Raw genomic sequence first — 19,519 nt, forward strand, 5'->3', positions numbered from 1 at the left:
TCCAACTACTGGTAAAATGAATTCAAGTAACTTTGATGTTATCGGTTATAAATTTCCGTTATAAATTTTATAAAGATGGCGACTAACGGTGTCTTTTGACATTGCACAGCTTTTGATAAGTACGTGAGTTATCTATCGTTTACCAGCTTTTTTCATATGTATCCACAGATGGTCACCCCGAGTCCTTTTTCCTTTAAAAAGACTAAACAGTTCATTTTTTAAACAACAAGGACGACTTTTTTAATGATTTAACGAGGGTATATTTATTTGGCCTGTTTATCCTCGCGGGCTTAGACCATCAGAAGCGTTTCAATATCCTACCTTCAGACTATAAACAGGAAGAGGCGGGCACTAACCCTTGAAGATGCGCGTCTGACATACTCAACCTTCGGGTATAGGTAGAAAATGACAACGTCCAAACTACTTAATATTGCGTTTTTTATCAATGTTTTTTACTCTGATTTCAATTATCCGGGTTTGTTCGCAATTGACCTAGGTTTATTAGTCAGTGGATGGTCTCATATGACGTTTCTGTCCTACCAGCGAGAATAAACGGACCAGAAATTATGAATTTTATTCCAAACTCATTAAGTACCAAATTTACATCATGGCCAGTGCTTATATAGATACGCTTAGATTATTATCCCCTATACAAAAATTATTAAAGTTGGCTTTAATTGTACTTCATCTGAAGAAGAAGCAAATGGAGTGGAAAAAACTTCGCCCCATGAGAAAAGGAGTAGGATGCTCAACCCGTTAAGGACCGAAGACCATTAACTACTATTAGCTGGAAACTTAATCTATAGCGGTTTATCTCAGGTTACAAATTGTTACGAACTCTAAACCTATAAAATTCCCAGGACGGAACAGTTGTAGGAGTTCAGTATATCATCTTTTATTCTTGTTAAGTGAAATACGTCCATTTTGTTGCAGCAGCAAGCTTAGCGAACAATAATTTATAAATCTTGCATAAAGCCTTACATTTACATTACAAAATCACAGTAATCATTATTTATATCATGATGGTTGTTGGTTGTACTTGACTTCTCTTCTGGTCTGTCTTCGTTATATTTGAATGACTTATTTCGGGGCCAAATACACAAAATTATCGACATGACAAGGGCATATCGCTAACATAATAGTTATTAATGTTGGAGTTATGTTAAAACTGAAGCCAAACTTACGAGTACACACCCGAACAGCTTTTACTTATCACAACTCGCACATCATGAAAAAAAAAATTCTCTATAATGTGAGGATACATAAATTTACAAAATGAAATAAAAGCTGAATTTTAATCTAGCCAGAACACTCCTAGAAACGATTAATTTATCCGACTGAAAGCGTGAATAGAGAAAATCTACCAACTTTGCCCTTTTTATACATGATTCTGGAAAACAAGACCAAGTTTAAAACCGGCTGCTTACACTGGAAATGAAACGAAGTCTAAAATGGCTAACCATATAATATAATTTAGAATTTTTTTACCTCCCATCATCAAGGGGTATCTTTAAGTATCTTTAAGAATCATCAAACTAAAGGAAGGGAAAAAAAGAGAGAGAGAAATAGAGTGACAGATAGATAGAGTGAGAGTGAGAGAGAGAAATAGAGTGACAGATAGATAGAGTGAGAGTGAGAGAGAGAAATAGAGTGACAGACAGATAGAGTGAGAGAGAGAGAGAGTATGTGAGATAGACAGATAGGTAGATAGAGACAGACAGACAGATAGATAGATAGAGAGAGAGAGAGAGAGAGAGAGAGAGAGAGAGAGAGAGAAAGTATGAGATATTTACAATCAGACAGATAGAGAAAGAGAAAGAGCATGTGAGATAGACAGACAGATAGATAGAGAGGGAGGAAGAGAGAAAGAGAGAGAGAGAGTATAAGATAGACAGATAGAAAGGTAGAGAGAGAGAGAGAGAGAAAGTGGGTGTTTGGGAGATAGAGTAAGAAAGATAAATAGACAGATATAGATCGATAGGGGGGATAGAGAGAAAGAGAAAGAGAGAGAGAGAGAAAGAGAGAGAGAAGGAGAGTGAGGGTGTGAGAGAGAGAGAGAGAGTGAGAGAGAGAGAGTGAGAGAGAGAGAGTGAGAGTGAGAGTGAGAGTGAGAGTGAGAGTGAGAGTGAGTGAGAGAGAGAGAGAGAGAGAGAGAGAGAGAGAGTGAGAGTGAGGGGGCAAACTGGATGTTTAATTATTATTTTTAAATACATTCATGCCTTTTTGCAAATTTAAAAATATTGCTGCTTGGTTTAACATATTGGATAAACTGGTACAAATAAATAAATACAACACGTCCATTTGTTTCATTTACCTGTGAGGTACGTAATTTTATTTTTGGTTTAAACGTTCGTGTAAGTTTTCCTGCCAACAAAACCGTAAAATTAAATTAAATTCTCTATTCTTCAATTCGACGTTTGAATTAATTTTTTTTAGAAGTTTGTATTTATGGATTTTAAATGAACCATAAGGTGTCGACTTCACACTTTTCTGTTTTGTCTATAAGCGACCCGAGATATTTAAAGTATTCCTTTTGATGTATTATTTTATTTCCTAATATAATGTCCTAACTTATACCATCAAATGCTAGAAATTCAGTTTTATCAAAGTTTATTGAAAGCATATCTTTTTTTAAGCCATTTTTAGTATTTCTGGCATGAATTTTATTCCCTATCTCGATCAATGATAATCCGGACATTTGCAAACAGAAGTCGATGAACATGGTCATCTCTCTAACACTTCATCGTGGTATATTTTGAATCAAGTCTGTGATAGGCAGCAGCCTTGTCACTACCTTCTTGTCACCGCAATGCTTTCACAGGACAACTTTCGTCCTTCTCTTATAGCGATTTTCGGTGTACATATTTTTATTTAGTTTTATAATGCCAGGGCGTCTGGAAGAGTCCCAAATCTTTGTTCGGGGTACCGAGTATTATGCCTTTTCTAGGTCTATAAACACCAGAAGGAATTCTTTATTCTTTACTAACATCCTTTCATAATTTGGCGTACACAGCTGTGGAAGTAAGCCTGTTTAGTCCGATATAACTTTCAATTTTGCCTCGAATTAGGACTCCAAAAATAAGGGATATCGTTGGAAGGACATTTATTATTTTTCAGGTGAAGACATGTATTTTGTTTTTTTATTCTTTTGAACAAGTCGTTTCTTTGGCAACTATTTCTTCTTCATTTTGTGTTAAAAGTGTGAAATCCCTTTCAGATTGGCTAGGAGTTGAATTTTGTCGTTTTCCATTTAAGGGCTTAAAAATTAATCAATAGTTAATTTATCCAGCGTGTTGTTTTTTCACCCTCTGCTTTTTGCCATCCTCAAAAAGCAGTGTAAATTATTATTATACTGATTTATTTTATTGAACATTTTATTTGTATTAATCTGAATTTTTCAAATGGCAGAGAATGAAAAGATTGATACAACTGGGTTTGGAAGCTGGAAATGTTTGGATGCTCCTGGAACTAAGTCAATCTAGTCTGTTAATCATAGTTTACCAAATGTAGAATTGAGAAAAATTATTGGTATGATGGATAATTGTTTCTTTCTTGCAAAAAAGTCTACAAAGAACTCTGTTAATTTGTTAATTTTAATATTAAGGTTTAAAAAAATATTTAAAAAAGTAATGACATCCAACAAATTCAATGACGACACATTCGGTTCTATCAACTCCCACAGGAGTGCCCTTGATTGAGTGAATCAAGCTAGACTAGACTTATCTATTTATAACATTTTCTCCCGTGCTTTATTTACGTTTACTTCAACTTCAAAAAAAGCCCGAGTAAATTGTAAGTAACAAGTGATTTGTACCGCTTTGACATTTTCCCCGTCAAAGGTACAATGACCGGGATGGTGTTTTTGTAAATATATCCGTCCTGCGATCATCACCTGATTTCAAAGGTATGCACAAATGTCACAAAAGTAAACAAACAAAAATTTAACCCTTGAGTTTGCCTTTCAAGACAGTTGACAGTCTAACGAAACCTTTCGATTTTTGATGCTTTTTCAGGGAAATGCATTGGACCGCACACTTGAAGACTGGCCCGAAGAGGGTGAACCATGCAGCGGCTGCTGTCGGAAAGACAATATTCACCTTCGGAGGATACAGCACGGGCGAAGAGGTCTACACTGTCGAAGGCCCCATCGACATACATGTCCTTAATATATGTACGTCAATCGCACAACGCACTTAAACGATAAGGGTCAGAGTTCATGGCAATCCTCCTTCAGATGATCATTTGACATCTGATGCAATTAAACATAATTAAAAAGAAAAACAAGAATGCTTGTGGGATTATCGAATCCATGGGCAAAACAGTATATCAGAAATTTCTTGAATGAGCTTGACACCAAAATCACAAACTACCATAATTATACAAATTTTCTATTTAGATCAACTCAATTTTCCACAGAATTTTAAAAAATTGGCACCATGAAATATTGCTCGAACAAGTTTAAAAGTAATGTAATTATGGATTTAAATGCTTCATTAAGCTTTTCCAACTGTCAAAGCATTCAAATCCCATGACAAACATCCAACAACAAAAGGAAATAAAAGTAGAATATTTGTTATTTTTCTTTTCTATTATACTTCTTCTTTTTCATCATGTGCATTCTCTAGTTTACTATTGTTTGTTGCCAAAATTTGATGTGTATCGATTTGTAAATACTATTTATTTTTTATGTGTTTCAGCAATTTTATTTATGACTGTTTATGTTAAGAGTGTTTTACACCAATAAGGGGTTTTTTTTAGACCAACTGTGCTGGCAAGAGCTTCCAAAGCCGCTACCCAATACAGAACAGTATGCAAAAACACCATACCAGAGGTACGGTCACACGGCCGTCGCTTTCGGTAAAAACATTTATCTGTGGGGTGGGCGAAATGAAGAATCAGCTTGTAACAGGCTCTTCTGCTTCAATACTGGTATGTAAATTTAAAAAAAAAAAAAATCAATTGCAATAAATGTATTACTGTAGAAACATTGAAATGGTCTACGCCTACTGTAACGGGCACGATACCGTGTTCGAGAGATGGCCATTCAGCATGTATTATCAACAATAGCATGTACATTTTTGGTGGTTATGAAGAAGAATTTGAAAGGTATTCGCAGGATGTTTATGCATTGGATTTAAAAACAATGCACTGGACTTACATCATTACAGAGGTAATGTAAGTATTTTTCAACAGCCTGCAGTCAACTATAAAGTTTTTTGGGTTTTTTTCCAGGGTCCGCCTCCTATATATCGAGACTTCAACAGTGGTACCGCAATCGGTACGAGGATGTACATATTCGGAGGCAGGTCAGATAGAGGAGTGCTCAATTCAGGTGGAGATAACTTTTACCCAAATGATATAGTTTATTTGGACACTGAGACAAACCGTTGGCACAAACCAGAGGTCAAAGGAGATATTCCAGTCGGCAGGAGAAGCCATTCAGCTGGTACCTTAAGATTTATTGATCTTAATATTCTCCTGGTACTATATAAGTTTGTTAATAGTTTTACACAACGGGAAGCTTTACATTTTCGGAGGTTATAATAGTGTACTTAAAGAACATTACAACGATTTCCACTGTTTCTGCCCGAAGACGAACACATGGAGTATAGTCCCAACAATTGGATACTGTCCAAATAAAAGAAGGCGTCAGGTGTGCATTGTCATAGAAAACAAGATGTATCTATTCGGAGGGACGAGGTATTTATTAAATAAATAAAAAAAATGTTATTACTCATGAGATTCATAATTAATTATTCTTACTTGCAGATTGTGAGATGCGGTCTAGTGTGACATAGGTTTTAGAAAAACTTTTTCTTTATTGTGCCAATGTTTTGATCTTTATTGAGATCATCTTCAGGGCCTGGGATTTATAAACATTGCTTAAATTATACAAATACATATAGGATGTGGGGAAAAAAGTTTACAGTTGTTGTTTTTTATGTTTTATGTCAATATATGTTGGATTTTGAAGGGTTGGGGAAGGAAGTCGGGATAGAAAGACATTTTTATATGAGGAGTTGGCTTCTTTGAGATGAAAGGAGCCGACAATGAGAAAAAAATGGGTAATGGTTCGGCCTGATTATCCTTTCAGGATTATTCAGACGGGGATAATTAGGGAAAGGAAAGCCAAACAGTTGAAGAATTAGACTGTGTAGAAATGTTTGATGTGTGGAATGTAATGATTGTTTTATATGTTTTGTGTGATGACATGATATATGTATGGTATCGATATTGAATTTGATATTAGTGTAGCTGCGACTGAGTTAAGTTGTGTCTGTTCTGTAATTGATGCTGTGTTTATCCCTGTTGATGTAAACCATTTCTAAAAAGTTATGTTTAATATTTGTTTTGTTCTGTGTGTAATATTTTTGGATTGTTGAAGTCGAAATTGTGTTGTTGTTCAAAATGGTGTGGGTAGCCAGTGCTGTAGGATTTTGTTTGGATTTTTTGCAATCATAGATTTATCGCTTTACTCTCTTGTCCATATATTGGGATGTAATACTGATGTAAGTTGCCGGACAATTTAAACAATTGATATTGTAAATTTCATCAGATTTGTTTGTTACTGGAGATGGATCTTTAATTTTGGAAAAAAGTATGAATTGTTTTATAGTTTTTGAAAGTTGTTTTAAAGTTATCAGGAGAGAGAAATGAGTTTAATTTATGTGATAGGCCATGGAATGAATGGCATGGATATGTATGTTGGTTTGTCTGAATTTGATAGATTTGATGTAGTATTATTTGTAATAGTGATGTTGATGTTGAGTTCTAGTTTTTGATTATTCTGTTTATTGTGTGTTTGGGGAAGTGATCTACGGATATGAGAGAGTAGTGTGAGGGGATGTGAATATTATTAACTTTGTTAATGAAATGAAATGAATCTTTTATGTTATATGTTTATCTGTGATGTTGTTAAGTATATTGAATAGGTATTTGGTCATGTTGTATGTAGGGGAATTTACAAATGAAATTATTGGCCTTAGAGGGTGTTCAGGCTTATGTGTTTTGATAGATCCGTATAGTTTCGGGGTCATTGGAGAATTGTTTTGGAGTGATCTGTAGGTGTATAGGGCAATTTCTTTTTAAGTGTTTCTTGAAGGATTTTGTTTGTCTGTTTGATGAGAGAGGGGTAGGGTCTGATTTGATTACGCTGTATGTGTTTGTGTCGCTGATAATTTTGTTAATTTTTTCCTTCTACTCTTTTTTGCTGATGCTACTGTTGGTTTTGTTTTATATGCAGAAAGAATGAGTATGTCTAGATTATTTTTTAGGATTTTTTTTGTTTTGGTGTATGTTTGTTGAGATATGTTGTGTTGATTTGTAGTGTTGTAAGTAATTTGTTTTTGTATTAACGCATTTTGATCATGTTGTCTTTTTCTTCTTCTGTTTTTTGTTGACTTTTGGATTGCATAGTCTACTTCAATAACTAATTTAGCTGTTGGAAAATCTGTTTTGCTGTAAAGGAATGGAATGTTTAAATGTTTTTCTAAAACCTACGTCACACCAGACCGTATCTCATATTCTGCAAATAATCATTAACTAAAGGTTACTAAACACCACATTAATTATTCTTTTAGCCCATCTTCACTCAATATAGTTTCTAGGCAACACGATCTCATGGGACAGTATCCAGAGCTAATTGATCATGATGATTTGCATGTTCTTGATTTAAGTAAGTTACTATTTATAAAGTTAATAAGCGTTTTAAGTAATATATTTTTTTTTAGAGCCATCATTGAGAACATTGTGCATGCTGTATGTCACAAAGAATAAACTGACAACATCTTGCTTACCAAATGAAATTATGTAAGTTACTTAAATTTTCCTCAACCTTTTGACCAATTCATTTATAATTAAAGTTTTTGTATTTCAGAAAAGACCTTAATTTGATGAGAACTCATTTGTCTAACATGGGCTAAAAAAAGCAAAAAAACATCACTAAGCTACTCTGATAACATGTACCAGTAGTGCTTTTTAATCTTATGAACGTTCTAAACGAAAAATATCAAAATTAACAATTTATTTTTTATTATTTTGATATTTTGTCTCCAAGATCATTAGATTTCTCATTAATGCTCTATTGTAAATATCCCTTTGTATATACAATTACATGTGAAAAGAATAAAATAGTAGGGGGAAAATATTTGTTTTCAATGTTTACATAAATTTAGTGCTGATTAATGCTTGATATAAAAATAAATAAACTAAACAGAAATGAAACAACTGCTGGTCCTAGGTAATAAGGCATGATAAACATACTTTTGCTCCAAAAAATTACAATTTTTTTTTACATTTTATATTAATTTTTAAGTTTTATCAAATCATTTATAAATATTTATTTATAAATCTGTTTTTCAAAATAAAATTTATTTATTCATTAAAAAGTGTATTTATGATTATGTTGATATTTTAAACATATTTGTTGCTTCACTGAGTAATAAAATGTATTTATTTATGTATGATTCAATAAAATAGAAAGATTAAAAGGGCTATCATATTCCATGCACCTCTATTCCCTATTAAAATACCCGATTAAAGCAAACATTGCAATTAATGAATTAATAATTAAGTGATAATTAACTAAGGCCACAGGTACAATACGAGAGTCAAGCATTGAAGTAAAAAACAAAACAAGTTACCAACAACTTAAACTTCCTCTTTTCTGCCCCTGCTAGAATACTTCGCTAAAGCTCTTGGAAATAATGGGGAAGAAAAAACTGATGGACCTCGACATTTCTGGTAAACAATTCCTTCCTGATGATCAGCGGTGAAGGGGGGATTCCAAGGAAATGAACACGTTAATCGGGTGCTACACTATTTTATCAGGAGAAAATAGTGAACCCCTTCAGAGAAGCAGAGACAAAACAAAAATACAATAAAAAAAAATAAAAAGCAGCATGGTGAGTGAACACATGCTCGAACAACAAACTTTCTAGCCCAAAATCGAAGACAGTTCCCCTAAGTTTAAGAAATGCCTTGTTACAAGTTTGACTGTTTACCATATTTAACTCTTTATAAACACCATGAACTTACATTCCCAAAATTCAGAATCACAATACAAAACAATATAAATTGAACCAAAACAAAATGCTTATTATTATTTAATTTATAAAACAAAATATTACGCAGAGGCCTTGCAAGCAAACTTTCTATTGCTTAGAAGTTTACAAATTCTCAAAGTCAATGATGAAAGAAAACAAAAAAATGACCAGTTTCCAACAACTGGACCTCGACAGAGAGCCTTGCCTCATCGTCCATCCTCTGAGCTCATACTCATATGTGGATCTACATTCCGGGATGGGAAATGTCAGTTTTCCATACAGAAAAAAAGATAAACCTTGTTTTTTCATTTCTTCTCTATTGTCTCTCTCCTCTCGTTCATTGTGCCTGAGCCTGTCCACCCCCAACAGTTTGTCACTGTGTCACAGCCTTTGCCACCTCAGCTCACGATCCTGGTGTTCAAAACAACACTGGATGATTTCCGTCACTATCACTTAGTCGTAAAGGTCCCAACACGTTAGAGGCACGACTTTGAAAAAAATTGTTTTTCTAACTCCTAACAATAAAATTACATTAATTAATTTTAATTTTATTAAGTTCTAAGATGATTTATTAAGTGGCTAAAGGAAGTTGTTACGGAAGTAAGAACTCCATCATTGGTTCGAATCCCACTCATGACACTAGCTCTTTCATCTCAACCAAGACCATAGATTAAAAAGCATACTGAACATTATTACAGTCAATTATGATTACTAAGTATTTTTGTAGTTTTAAGGCCCCCCCCCAAAAAAAATAGTGTTCATTCAATGGACATCAACGTGGTGTCTGAGACCGCACTTTCACTCTACAACTCCAATGCTTGCTGCCCACTGCTTGAAACTCATATCATACCCATGGCCTTGTAAGAGTTTCTATAAAGTATCACAGACAATGTGAGAGAAAAAATTTTACAAAACAAAGTGCTATAACAAAAACTTGCAGTTGGTGAATTAAAAACTATAATAAACTTTTTATATTATAAAAGTTATTAACATGCTCAGCAATAAGTGGAGCATTGTTTAAATGGATGTCATGATTTCCCTCTACAAATACAAAGTTGAAATCTGTTGCAGTGCTTAGAAGTTTGATGATGTTGGTATGGTGTAGGAGTTTGTTAGCAGAGGATTTTACATTTGCATAAGAGTCCATTGCAATAATTAACAAAATACGGCACTTAACCCTTCCGACAATGTTCAACATTTGTTTTAAAGAAATAAGAGGCCTTAAAAACAGTTTAAGCCTTTGATCCGAAGAAAACATGAACCCATCGCCAGAAGGTTTGAGGGATCTTTTGATCAAAGCTTCTGCAGATTCTCTGGTCAACTTTGACGGCCTGTTAGACATTAATCTATCTACAGCAGCTTCATAAGTATAAGAAGGAGGTGTCTTATTCTTTAGAGAGCGTTCCATTCCTTCCAAACGTTCATAAGTGTTCCTCAAGTGGTTCGCAGACATACTTTCCTCCACAACCACAGGTATGGCTCCATCAATTAAAACCACCTCGATCATACGTTCTGGAAAAATCGATGAGAAAAACAGTGCCACTTGGGCGCCAAGGCTGTGGCCCATTAAGTAAAACCTATCCCAGTTAAAATGATCAACGACTCTCTTGACGGAATAGACCAGGTGCATGAACTCAAGCGGCTGCCCCATCGGCATATGAGACGATTTCCCGTGGCCTGGGAAATCGATGCAGACCCATGAAATCATCGGGCTCAAAAGGGGCATCAGCCTGTCAAAAGTGCCCGCATTGTCTTGTAACCCATGAAGCGCTATGCCAGGAAGTCCTTTGTTTTTCCATGCTTTACCTAAAAACAATCTGATGTACTGATAGTATAGCTATCATGCATTAAATCCAGATAAACCTTTTATCACTTTGTTATCCGGCGATTTTTCTCTGTTTTTATGAAAGTAAAGACATCAAATATAAACAGCATACCCGAAATATGGCCCCAAGGAACTGATATTTCAACTTCTTCCACCACAGTTGATCCCATGAGTTTTGTTTTCGTGTTTTGACGTGACGGTTGATGAAACCTTTCTTAATTTTGATACAATGTAAAATATCAAACTATCAAAGGATTCAAGGACCAGCGGGACGGAGGAAAGAGAAATCCTCGGTTTGCTTATACTACTAAAAAGGATTTTGCCTGGTGTCAAACGTCCAAACAATAACGCTTCGTCATTCCACTTAAATGCCTATTTTTTGCACTGACTTTTTTAATCTTCAAAGAGGTTTACCAATGAGAATCGTCAATGATAATAATTTCAGTGAGACACCAATTTGTATTTAAATTTTCTAGGCCTTGATGTACCCATTGTTGCTTTAAAATGATAATAAATTAGGGCTAATTAATATTTATGAAAGGTTGATTAGCTTATAGCCTTCATTTCTTGTTATTTAAGTTTACCATTCCAATTAAAATGTAATAAATCGTTTTATGACTGTTTCATATATTATAGAATTTTTATGACTAATAAAGATTAAGCAGAACCAAATAAAGCTGATAGATAACAAGGGAAATCCTGTCAAATGTACATTCCAGTGACTATAACCACTGGAGGATCTGCAAGACAGTAAGCTTATGCTAAACCAACCCTCGACTGGCAAATTCCAGTTAGAAAGGAGGAGTGATAGGACTATTTACTGGTCACTGCCATCTGAGATAACATATATGGCATATGATGACTCCCCCATTTGTACGTTATGCAATGAGGATGAAGAAACAGTCACCCATATCATCTTCAAATACGAAGCAACTGCTCAATGGAGACATAATCTGGGATAGGAAGAATACCCAGGGAAAGGAATTGTAGAAACGACAGTCAATGACCTAATACTTCTTAGGAGAAGTATTGAGTAGATTTCACTGAACCAAGAAACTAGGAACATACAATAAGCCTTTGCTGCAGTGCTTGGTGGAACAGAAACCCTCTGATGCACCAAAGCTCACCAAAAACAAGCTACCCAAGCAATAAAAAGCATAAAAAAATTGGCAAACCTATCACTGAGGCAATGCAAACATCCCTCTCAATTCACAAGAAACACTGCTAAACCTATCTCCATTGGAAATAATTGTACAAGGAAAAGCTCATTTAGGCTCCAGAAATAATCAAACTAGATGGAAACTAGACATTTTGGGCAACTAGACACATTAATTCCTGCAAATTTTCTGGCACCACTGGACATTTAACACTCTTTGACAACTCATTCCAAAGGTGTTCAATAAGGTTTAAGGACTACATGCTGGCCACTCTAAACATTGAATTGAAGCCTGTTCCAAGTAGTCAATGATCCTAGATTTGTGGGACCTTGCATTGTCATGCATAAAAATAAAACCGTCGCCAATTAGTGCATATAACAAACAACTTCTGATAAATACATCTTCAATGTATCAACAGTTGTTAAGAAACCCTTGATGAACATCAAGTTTGTGTGACCTTCTATACAAATGCCTGTCCAAATCATAATACCACCATCTCCATAGCTTCTCTGGAGTGTAAATGTCGCGTGGGTAGATAGATAGATAGATGTAATTTTCTCAGGGTATGGTATACTGCGCCCTTTAAGAGCTATTGTATCCCCCGTGCTCTGCCTAAAGCACATCGGTGAGTCCTATTTCATCAAGAAACTAGATTAATAGGCCTGGTTTCAGTGGTTGTAGCTCTTCTATGGTCACATTGTACATCCCAAAACACTTCCTCCTGCGGGCTAATGTAGCTCCGCAGTTTGTTAGTAAGTGTGTTGGTGTCTCTTCTGCTTCCTTGCAGAATCTACATGTGCCATCTTGGATTATTCCAATTTTCTTTAGATGTCCATTTAATCTACAGTGTCCTGTCAGGAATCCTGTTAGGATTCGCAGTCTATTCCTGCTTCCTTTGACACATTCTGTGATTTCTTTCTTGCCAAAATTGGTTAGAAGATTCTTGGATTGTCTATGTCCAATAAGTGAATTCCAAAGTTCGCTCATTTTCTTTTTGTCCTTCTGTCTGAGATATTCGTTAATAGTGTGGATTCCTATGCCACAGAAGGGTTCGGGTCCTATCAGCGGTGTGGCAGCCCCTTTCCTTGCAAGGGTGTCCGCTTTCTCGTTGCCTTCTACTCCCATGTGTCCTGGGACCCAGCAGAGGCTGACTTTATTCTGCATACCTAATATATTTAGTTTGGTTTTGCAGTTCAGCACCATCCTTGAACTAATGGTATTTGAGCTTAGTGCTTTGATGGCTGCTTGGCTATCTGACATGATAGCTATATTCTTGTTTTTGTATCCTCTATTTAGATTGAATTGGATACATCTTTCAATTGCGTGAATCTCAGCTTGGAAGATACTGGTGTGTTTTCCCATGGGTTCTGAGTATTTGGTTCCGGGTCCAAATACTCCTGCCCCCGTACCTTCTTGTGTTCTAGATCCATCTGTGTACCAAAGGATGGTGCCATTTTTGAAGGAGTTATTTCCCTTTCTTTCCCATTCCTTTTTGGTGCCCAGATGTATTCGGAATTTTTGGTTAAATTCAAACCTCCTGTTCATGTCATCTCTTGGAGCCATGAGTGATGGATGGTTTTTCCACAGTTTGTTTCTGTCTCTCCATTTCAGTTTTATTCCTGTTGGAGGTTTCTCTCTGATAAAGTTGATTATGGTTTTCTGTGCTGTCCTTTCTACCATGTGATGTAGGGGGAATGTCGCGTGGATAGTTAGGGATCCTGTTCCTCTCCAAACTCTCTTTTGTCTGTCAAAGACCTCAAACAAAACTTGACTCATCCGAAAACAAGATTTTAGACCAACCTTGCCCAGACCAATTGATGGGATTTCTTGAAAAACTTAGCTACCAAGGATAAGAATTCATATAAGGCTTGGACATGCCACCATCTTTCAAGTGGAAATTATGGTTAGTGAAAACAGTGTCAAGGAGATTAAAAGGCTTGGTATAGTCAATAGAGGAATAGCCGAACAGCCAAGCGACCCTGAAGGCAATTACCACATCAGCGGTAAAGTCCAAAGTTATTTGCATAGTGCATTAGAGCCCTGTCAGACATTGGGGAAAATAACAAAATTACCCTTGTCAGGGCACCAGAGCAGAGGGGTAATGAAGAAGCTGACAAATTGGCCAAGGAAAGTTCCACAAGGACACCTATTGGCCCTGAACCCTTTTGTAGCTTACCAAACAATCAAAAATGCCATCCATAGACAATGGATTAAAAATAAGTCCTCTGTTCAATGGGAATGTCCAGGGCAGAGGCATGCAAAAAAGTTTATCAAAGGACCATCACAGAAACTAACAGCAGGACGTGCTAGGACTGGAATAATAGTTGGCTACTGAATGGACACTGCAGACTCTGGAGGCATATGAATAGACTCAAAGAGACAGAAACAAGTCTGTGCATATGTTGCCAAGAAGAAGAAGAAACAGTGGAACATGTCCTTTGTTGTGAAGGCATATTAGGCTGTGATTCCTAATCCTCGGAGAGGAAAAGCCAAGGTATGAAGGATACACATAGGAGCCCTTGAAAAAGCTTTGGGGTCAGGGAAAAAGCCTTAAGCTTAATGAGGAGCTGTAGATAAAAAAAAAATGGAGATGCACAATATACCAATACTAGTCGCAGTGCTCAGGTTGTAAATAGTGCAGCTTCTATATAATCTTATACACCACAACTGAATGACCCTTGGTCACATATGGAGCTCTAGCACGGTGGCCAAAGTCACTAAATAAGGAGACACAGACCAAACTACAAAATGTACAATTACTAGCTTGTCTCAACATTACAGAAGCATTGCATGCATACCGATACACATAGATTTGGTAAAATATTTATTGCAGAAACATTACATACACAATTTTTATCCTAAGTTTCATACCGAAACTATAAGACATGATCAGCCAGCCAATTACAAAGCCAATATTCACACTCTTTGAATTTTCCATCTTCACCCTTTGCAATATTATATTATATCTGTATGAAAAACAGAAAGCAAATTGTAAAATTTACTACTACTGTAATTTAACTACTTTTCCAGCGAAATAGAAGTAACCTCTGGAGCCTCTCAAGGAGGGCATATCTCTCCTTTATTATTTAAAATTGTTAAAAACGATCTAGCCTTTGAAGTAAAATATAGAAAATATCACTATTTGCAGATGACGCCAAATTGTATTTAAAAAAAGCAAAAATTTAAATTATTGTAAGATGCTACAGCTCAATCTTTTGGCACTTGAGCATTGGTGCCAAGAAAATAAAATGTCACTAAATGCTGACAAATGTAAATTAATTACATTTCTCCATAAATCTAGTTCTTTAATGTACAAATATCTGGTCAACAACTGTGAATTAAGTAGAGTCTATGTTATGAATGATTTAGGCATTTCTTTAAATGCTAAATGTGTGGTGATTAATGACCATCTGTCGATGATTATTCAGAAATCGTGAGATGTAGGTTTAGAAAAACATTTTCTTTATCGTGCCAATGTTTTGATCTTTATTGAGATCATCTTCAGGACCTGGGATTTACAAACATTGTTTAAATTTAACAAATACATGTAGGATGTGAAAAAAAGTGAATTTATACAATGCAAAAAATATTTTTTATATTCAATCAAAGTATTTACGCAGAAAATAAACACTTTGAGTGAGCAGAAATACTTTGATTTAATATAAAAAATATTTTTTGCATTGTATAAATTCCCTTTTTTCCACATCCTACATGGATTTGTTAAATTTAAAAAATGTTTGTAAATCCCAGACCCTGAAGATGATCTCAATAAAGATCAAAATGTTGGCACGATAAAGAAAATGTTTTTCTGAAATTTAAATGTTACATTCACATTTGATCAAAATATTACTATTTTAAGGAATAACACTTTTAAAATGTCAGGATTCATTCTTGGATTGTGTAAAGATTTTGATAATTCATCGGCTGTGAAAACTCTGTTCTATACCTTTGTGAGACCAATTGTAGAATATTGTTCCACTCTTTGTTCTCCTCTAGATGCTCAAGATATGAAAAAATTAGAGTAAGTGCAAAAGATTTGTAAGCTTTAAATTTCACATTTTAGGGATCATCATTGCCATACACCAATTTTGTTATGTATGAATCTAACACTAGAACAATGGCGAAATATGTTAGATCTTTTATTTTTTTATAAATTATTAAATAACTGTTTAGATTGCCCTCATTTATTTTCTAGCGTAAATTTTAAAGTTTCTAGATTTGATTATAGAATTAAGTCTATTTTCTATGTTCCTAATCTTAGTAATAATTCTACAAAAAACCAATATTGATTGGTTCTGATCCAGTATACACCAAATCGAGAAATTGTTCTTAGATATTTGTATGGTGAAAACATAATTGTCCTTTCGTCTAACTTATGGGTTGTACCCGTTAACTACAATAAATAAATAAATCATCAGGTTAAACCTTTTCAACCTGATGATGACCTATAAGCTTGAATTCCAGATCATTGAAAACAACAAAACTCTGAGTAGGTACTATCTTTTTAAAAAGATTCTTATGACACTTATCGCAAATGTACAGGCGTGAACTTATTTTGTCGTCCTAAACGTTTTTTGTAGTCCTGAGCATTGCGTATCTTAGAAGACAATTATTCTGTATCGCTTACGACCAAAAGATGTATCTTACCATTCTGGTGTGAACTGTTCCTAAATCTGTATAAATAATAAGTAAGACAGAAAATTTGTATTTCTTATTACAGGAAGACAGTATTGAACCAATATGATTATATTTGCTGCTGTGGAAATAATGTAAGATTTAACATGCTCACTAACCTGTCTGCGATCAGAGAGAGTCGAATTACCCTTTGTAAATCTCTCCTGGGGGGGGGGAAAAAATTAACTTAAAATCAGAGGTTGGTAGACAAGATATAAAAAGTAGATGTTATATAAATAAAATTTACCCTCTGAAGGCAACAATCCTCGCCTTAAAACAGCTACGATGATCCAGCTAACTGCGCACACTGATCAATGCTTGCGGAACGACTTAACGCACTGTTCAACTTTGTGAGAATGTACGAAAAGATGTAAAAATGGCTCAACACCCCCTAAATCAAAATAAATTCAATAGTTATACATCATATACGACAAAAAAATTGTATTAAAGTAAGTAACTTACGAAAAGATGCAACAGGTCTCGAATGGCGCGTTATAATATACTAACTAATACTTCTAGGGGATAAAAAAGGCGGCCAACAAGGCCTTCTTCACCGCGAACTGTATAGATCTATTGTGCTCACTAATACATCTAACTTACAAAAAGAGAAAAATATGATTTATAATCACTGCATAAATAATTCAGGAAAATTTATGTAAATTTCATTTTTAAATAATGGCAATGGATTGTTTGCCAGCCAATAAAATATAGATTTATGATACAGCATTGATACATATAGCTGAGATTCCGCCAAATTAATTGGCGCAAAGGTTCATTTTTCCGTTAAAATTCTACCCACAATCCTTTGCGCCGTAATCCCTAAACGAGCCAAAAGGGACTTCTTCCCTTGCAGTTTGTTCCTGTCGTGACGTGACTCCGCCGAGAGGAACTTAGTTTTTTCTTCCGCGCATAAAATCCGATGTGTTAGCTTTAAGACAGCTATTTTCAGTTTAATTTTATTTTAATTTAAAATGACGGGAGTGAAATGATAGAGAAAGGTTCGGACGGAACCTAACAGGTACCGTGGTAATCTAAGCCGTCATATTATCCATGGTCTTGGCTATGTTGAGGGCGCTGCATTGTTTGCACTTTATGATGGCGTAGGTACGGCTGAGTTTGCACGTATTTGTTATGTAATGCTGCGTGTGTCTCTGTTAATGTAAACCATTACTAGAAAAGTGCGTTCGTAGTTCGTATTTTTTCCAATCAACATATTTTGTAATTTAAGGCCCTAAAGATGACCCGAATAAAGGTCGAAACGTCAGAAAAAAAAATGAAAAAGGTGTTTTTTCTAAACCACCTTATTAATGACCATATTACGATCTTTGCAATAATTCTCGTTGATATGCTATAAAAAATTCCCCCCCCCAAAAAAAAAAACACTAAAAACAAAGACAATTGTTATTCCTATATATTCAAATGTTTGAAATATGACAAGGAATAGCTTAATGAAATAATTTAAAACAGTTTACAATTCACTATTTTTCGTGGTCCACTTGAGCAATTAATATCATTCAATTAATTAATGTTTTTAGTTGAGATAAAGAAGTCAGTGTCACGAGCAGGATTCGAACCCACGACTTTCGGCTTGATGCGCCGCTTCTCTACCACTTGAGTTATCGTGGTAGCTTTGAAGTGGCTTTGAACAAGAAGCAGGTAGTCCTTGGATGTGTATTATTGAAATTAATTGTTTGTTTTGTGGTACTTTTCTATTTATTTAATTTTTTTTAAATATTTATTTACATTGTGTATTATTGAAATTAATTGTTTGTTTTATGGCACCTCTCTATTTATTTAATTTTTTTTAAATATTTATTTACCTTGTGTATTATTAAAAACGGTAAAAGCTGTAATAATACTATAAAATTTTGCAAAATACAGGAATGAACACTTACAATATAAAACCTAGTCGCATTTAATTGTCATATATTTTTAATTGACCACAAACAAGATAATACTATTCATTTTTTTAAACTAAAAACTATTGTATATTTATTAACAATTGATTGCTATTAAAGTTTTACAATTTAAAACAAAATATTATAAAAGATAAAGATGCCTTATCTGATCTCTTTACACAGATGTGGAATGCGAATAGTAAATAAGGTCTCGAAACTGTTTTGATTTTCAGGATTTGTAAGATAATGTCTCCACTACAGTATCGGTTATGGAATTTTATTCTATATTCATTTTCAAAACTTTTCTATCTTTAATTTTTTTTAATATTATTTATTTTAGTTTTTTGAAGTTTGAATTTAAATTAGGGAGTGTTATACGCTGTTGTAGTTGTTGTTGATTATTTATTTCAGTGAATAGTTTCTGAAGTTGCAATATTTGTTCAACGTTTTTGGAGACAAAGGTGTGGTCTTCCCGCTTAACGGGTTTGTTTTTAGTATTTGGATAATATGCGTTTTTTTTATATTGATGCTGTCTACCTGGATTGCCAAAATTTTTGTTTTGGTCTGTGCGATTACCAGTATTTTGGTTTCGCTGGTTATTTTCATTATGACCCTTGTATTGTGGACGAGTGTTGGGATATGAATATCTATGTCTATTGTATCTTTAATAATTTTGTTTGTTATAATTTTTATCAAATGGCCGACTGTAGTCATTACGGTAATAAAAGCAGTCACGGTTATAACATTTGCTCTGTTTTGACGTCTTGCGCTATAATAATTAAAATTTCTCCTGTTTTGTGGTGGATAATGAGTATAATTATCGATTATGTAAGGTGGTTTATAAGATCTATAATAGGTACGATATTGCTATTGAATTGATCATTATGCAAATCAACATTTTTTTAATTGTTTCTAAGGACT

General features: G+C 34.6%; 2 protein-coding genes across 3 annotated transcripts; one reads left to right on the forward strand and one right to left on the reverse strand.

The window, feature by feature from the left end:
- Window positions 1-3,683: 3,683 nt before the first annotated feature.
- On the forward strand, window positions 3,684-8,015 carry LOC106665467 (kelch domain-containing protein 3). The gene is made up of 9 exons (XM_014391899.2): window positions 3,684-3,904; window positions 4,014-4,171; window positions 4,759-4,929; window positions 4,983-5,170; window positions 5,233-5,446; window positions 5,505-5,700; window positions 7,581-7,675; window positions 7,731-7,809; window positions 7,877-8,015. Exons 2-9 carry the CDS (start codon window positions 4,018-4,020, stop codon window positions 7,920-7,922), a joined length of 1,143 nt encoding a protein of 380 aa, XP_014247385.1. The 5' UTR covers window positions 3,684-3,904; window positions 4,014-4,017; the 3' UTR covers window positions 7,923-8,015.
- Window positions 7,943-11,421, reverse strand: LOC106665468 (serine hydrolase-like protein). 2 transcript variants are annotated; one of them, XM_014391900.2, is made up of 2 exons: window positions 10,918-11,421; window positions 7,943-10,861 (listed from the first exon to the last, which is right to left on the reverse strand). In XM_014391900.2, the coding sequence occupies exons 1-2, from the start codon at window positions 11,037-11,039 to the stop codon at window positions 10,000-10,002; spliced, it is 984 nt and encodes a 327-aa protein (XP_014247386.1). In that variant the 5' UTR covers window positions 11,040-11,421; the 3' UTR covers window positions 7,943-9,999. The 2 variants fall into 2 exon arrangements, with proteins under 2 accessions (XP_014247386.1, XP_014247387.1); XM_014391901.2 differs by having other exon boundaries at window positions 7,943-10,850; window positions 10,982-11,407.
- Between the last annotated feature and the right edge of the window lie 8,098 nt (window positions 11,422-19,519).

The sequence above is a fragment of the Cimex lectularius genome, unplaced genomic scaffold, assembly GCF_000648675.2.
Source record: "Cimex lectularius strain Harlan isolate CLEC.00 unplaced genomic scaffold, Clec_2.1 scaffold286, whole genome shotgun sequence".
NCBI lineage: Eukaryota > Metazoa > Arthropoda > Insecta > Hemiptera > Cimicidae > Cimex > Cimex lectularius.

What these genes read in the sequence shown, in the direction of transcription:
- LOC106665467 (XM_014391899.2), top strand. Translation starts at nt 4,018, where the DNA reads ATGCATTGGACCGCACACTTGAAGACTGGCCCGAAGAGGGTGAACCAT. An exon ending in CATACATGTCCTTAATATAT is followed by an intron (nt 4,172 to 4,758) that starts GTACGTCAATCG and finishes GGTTTTTTTTAG; the next exon opens with ACCAACTGTGCTGGCAAGAG. An exon ending in CAGGAGAAGCCATTCAGCTG is followed by an intron (nt 5,447 to 5,504) that starts GTACCTTAAGAT and finishes GTTTGTTAATAG; the next exon opens with TTTTACACAACGGGAAGCTT.
- LOC106665468 (XM_014391900.2), bottom strand. Translation starts at nt 11,039, where the DNA reads ATGGGATCAACTGTGGTGGAAGAAGTTGAAATATCAGTTCCTTGGGGC. An exon ending in AAAAATCGCCGGATAACAAA is followed by an intron (nt 10,862 to 10,917) that starts GTGATAAAAGGT and finishes TCAGTACATCAG; the next exon opens with ATTGTTTTTAGGTAAAGCAT.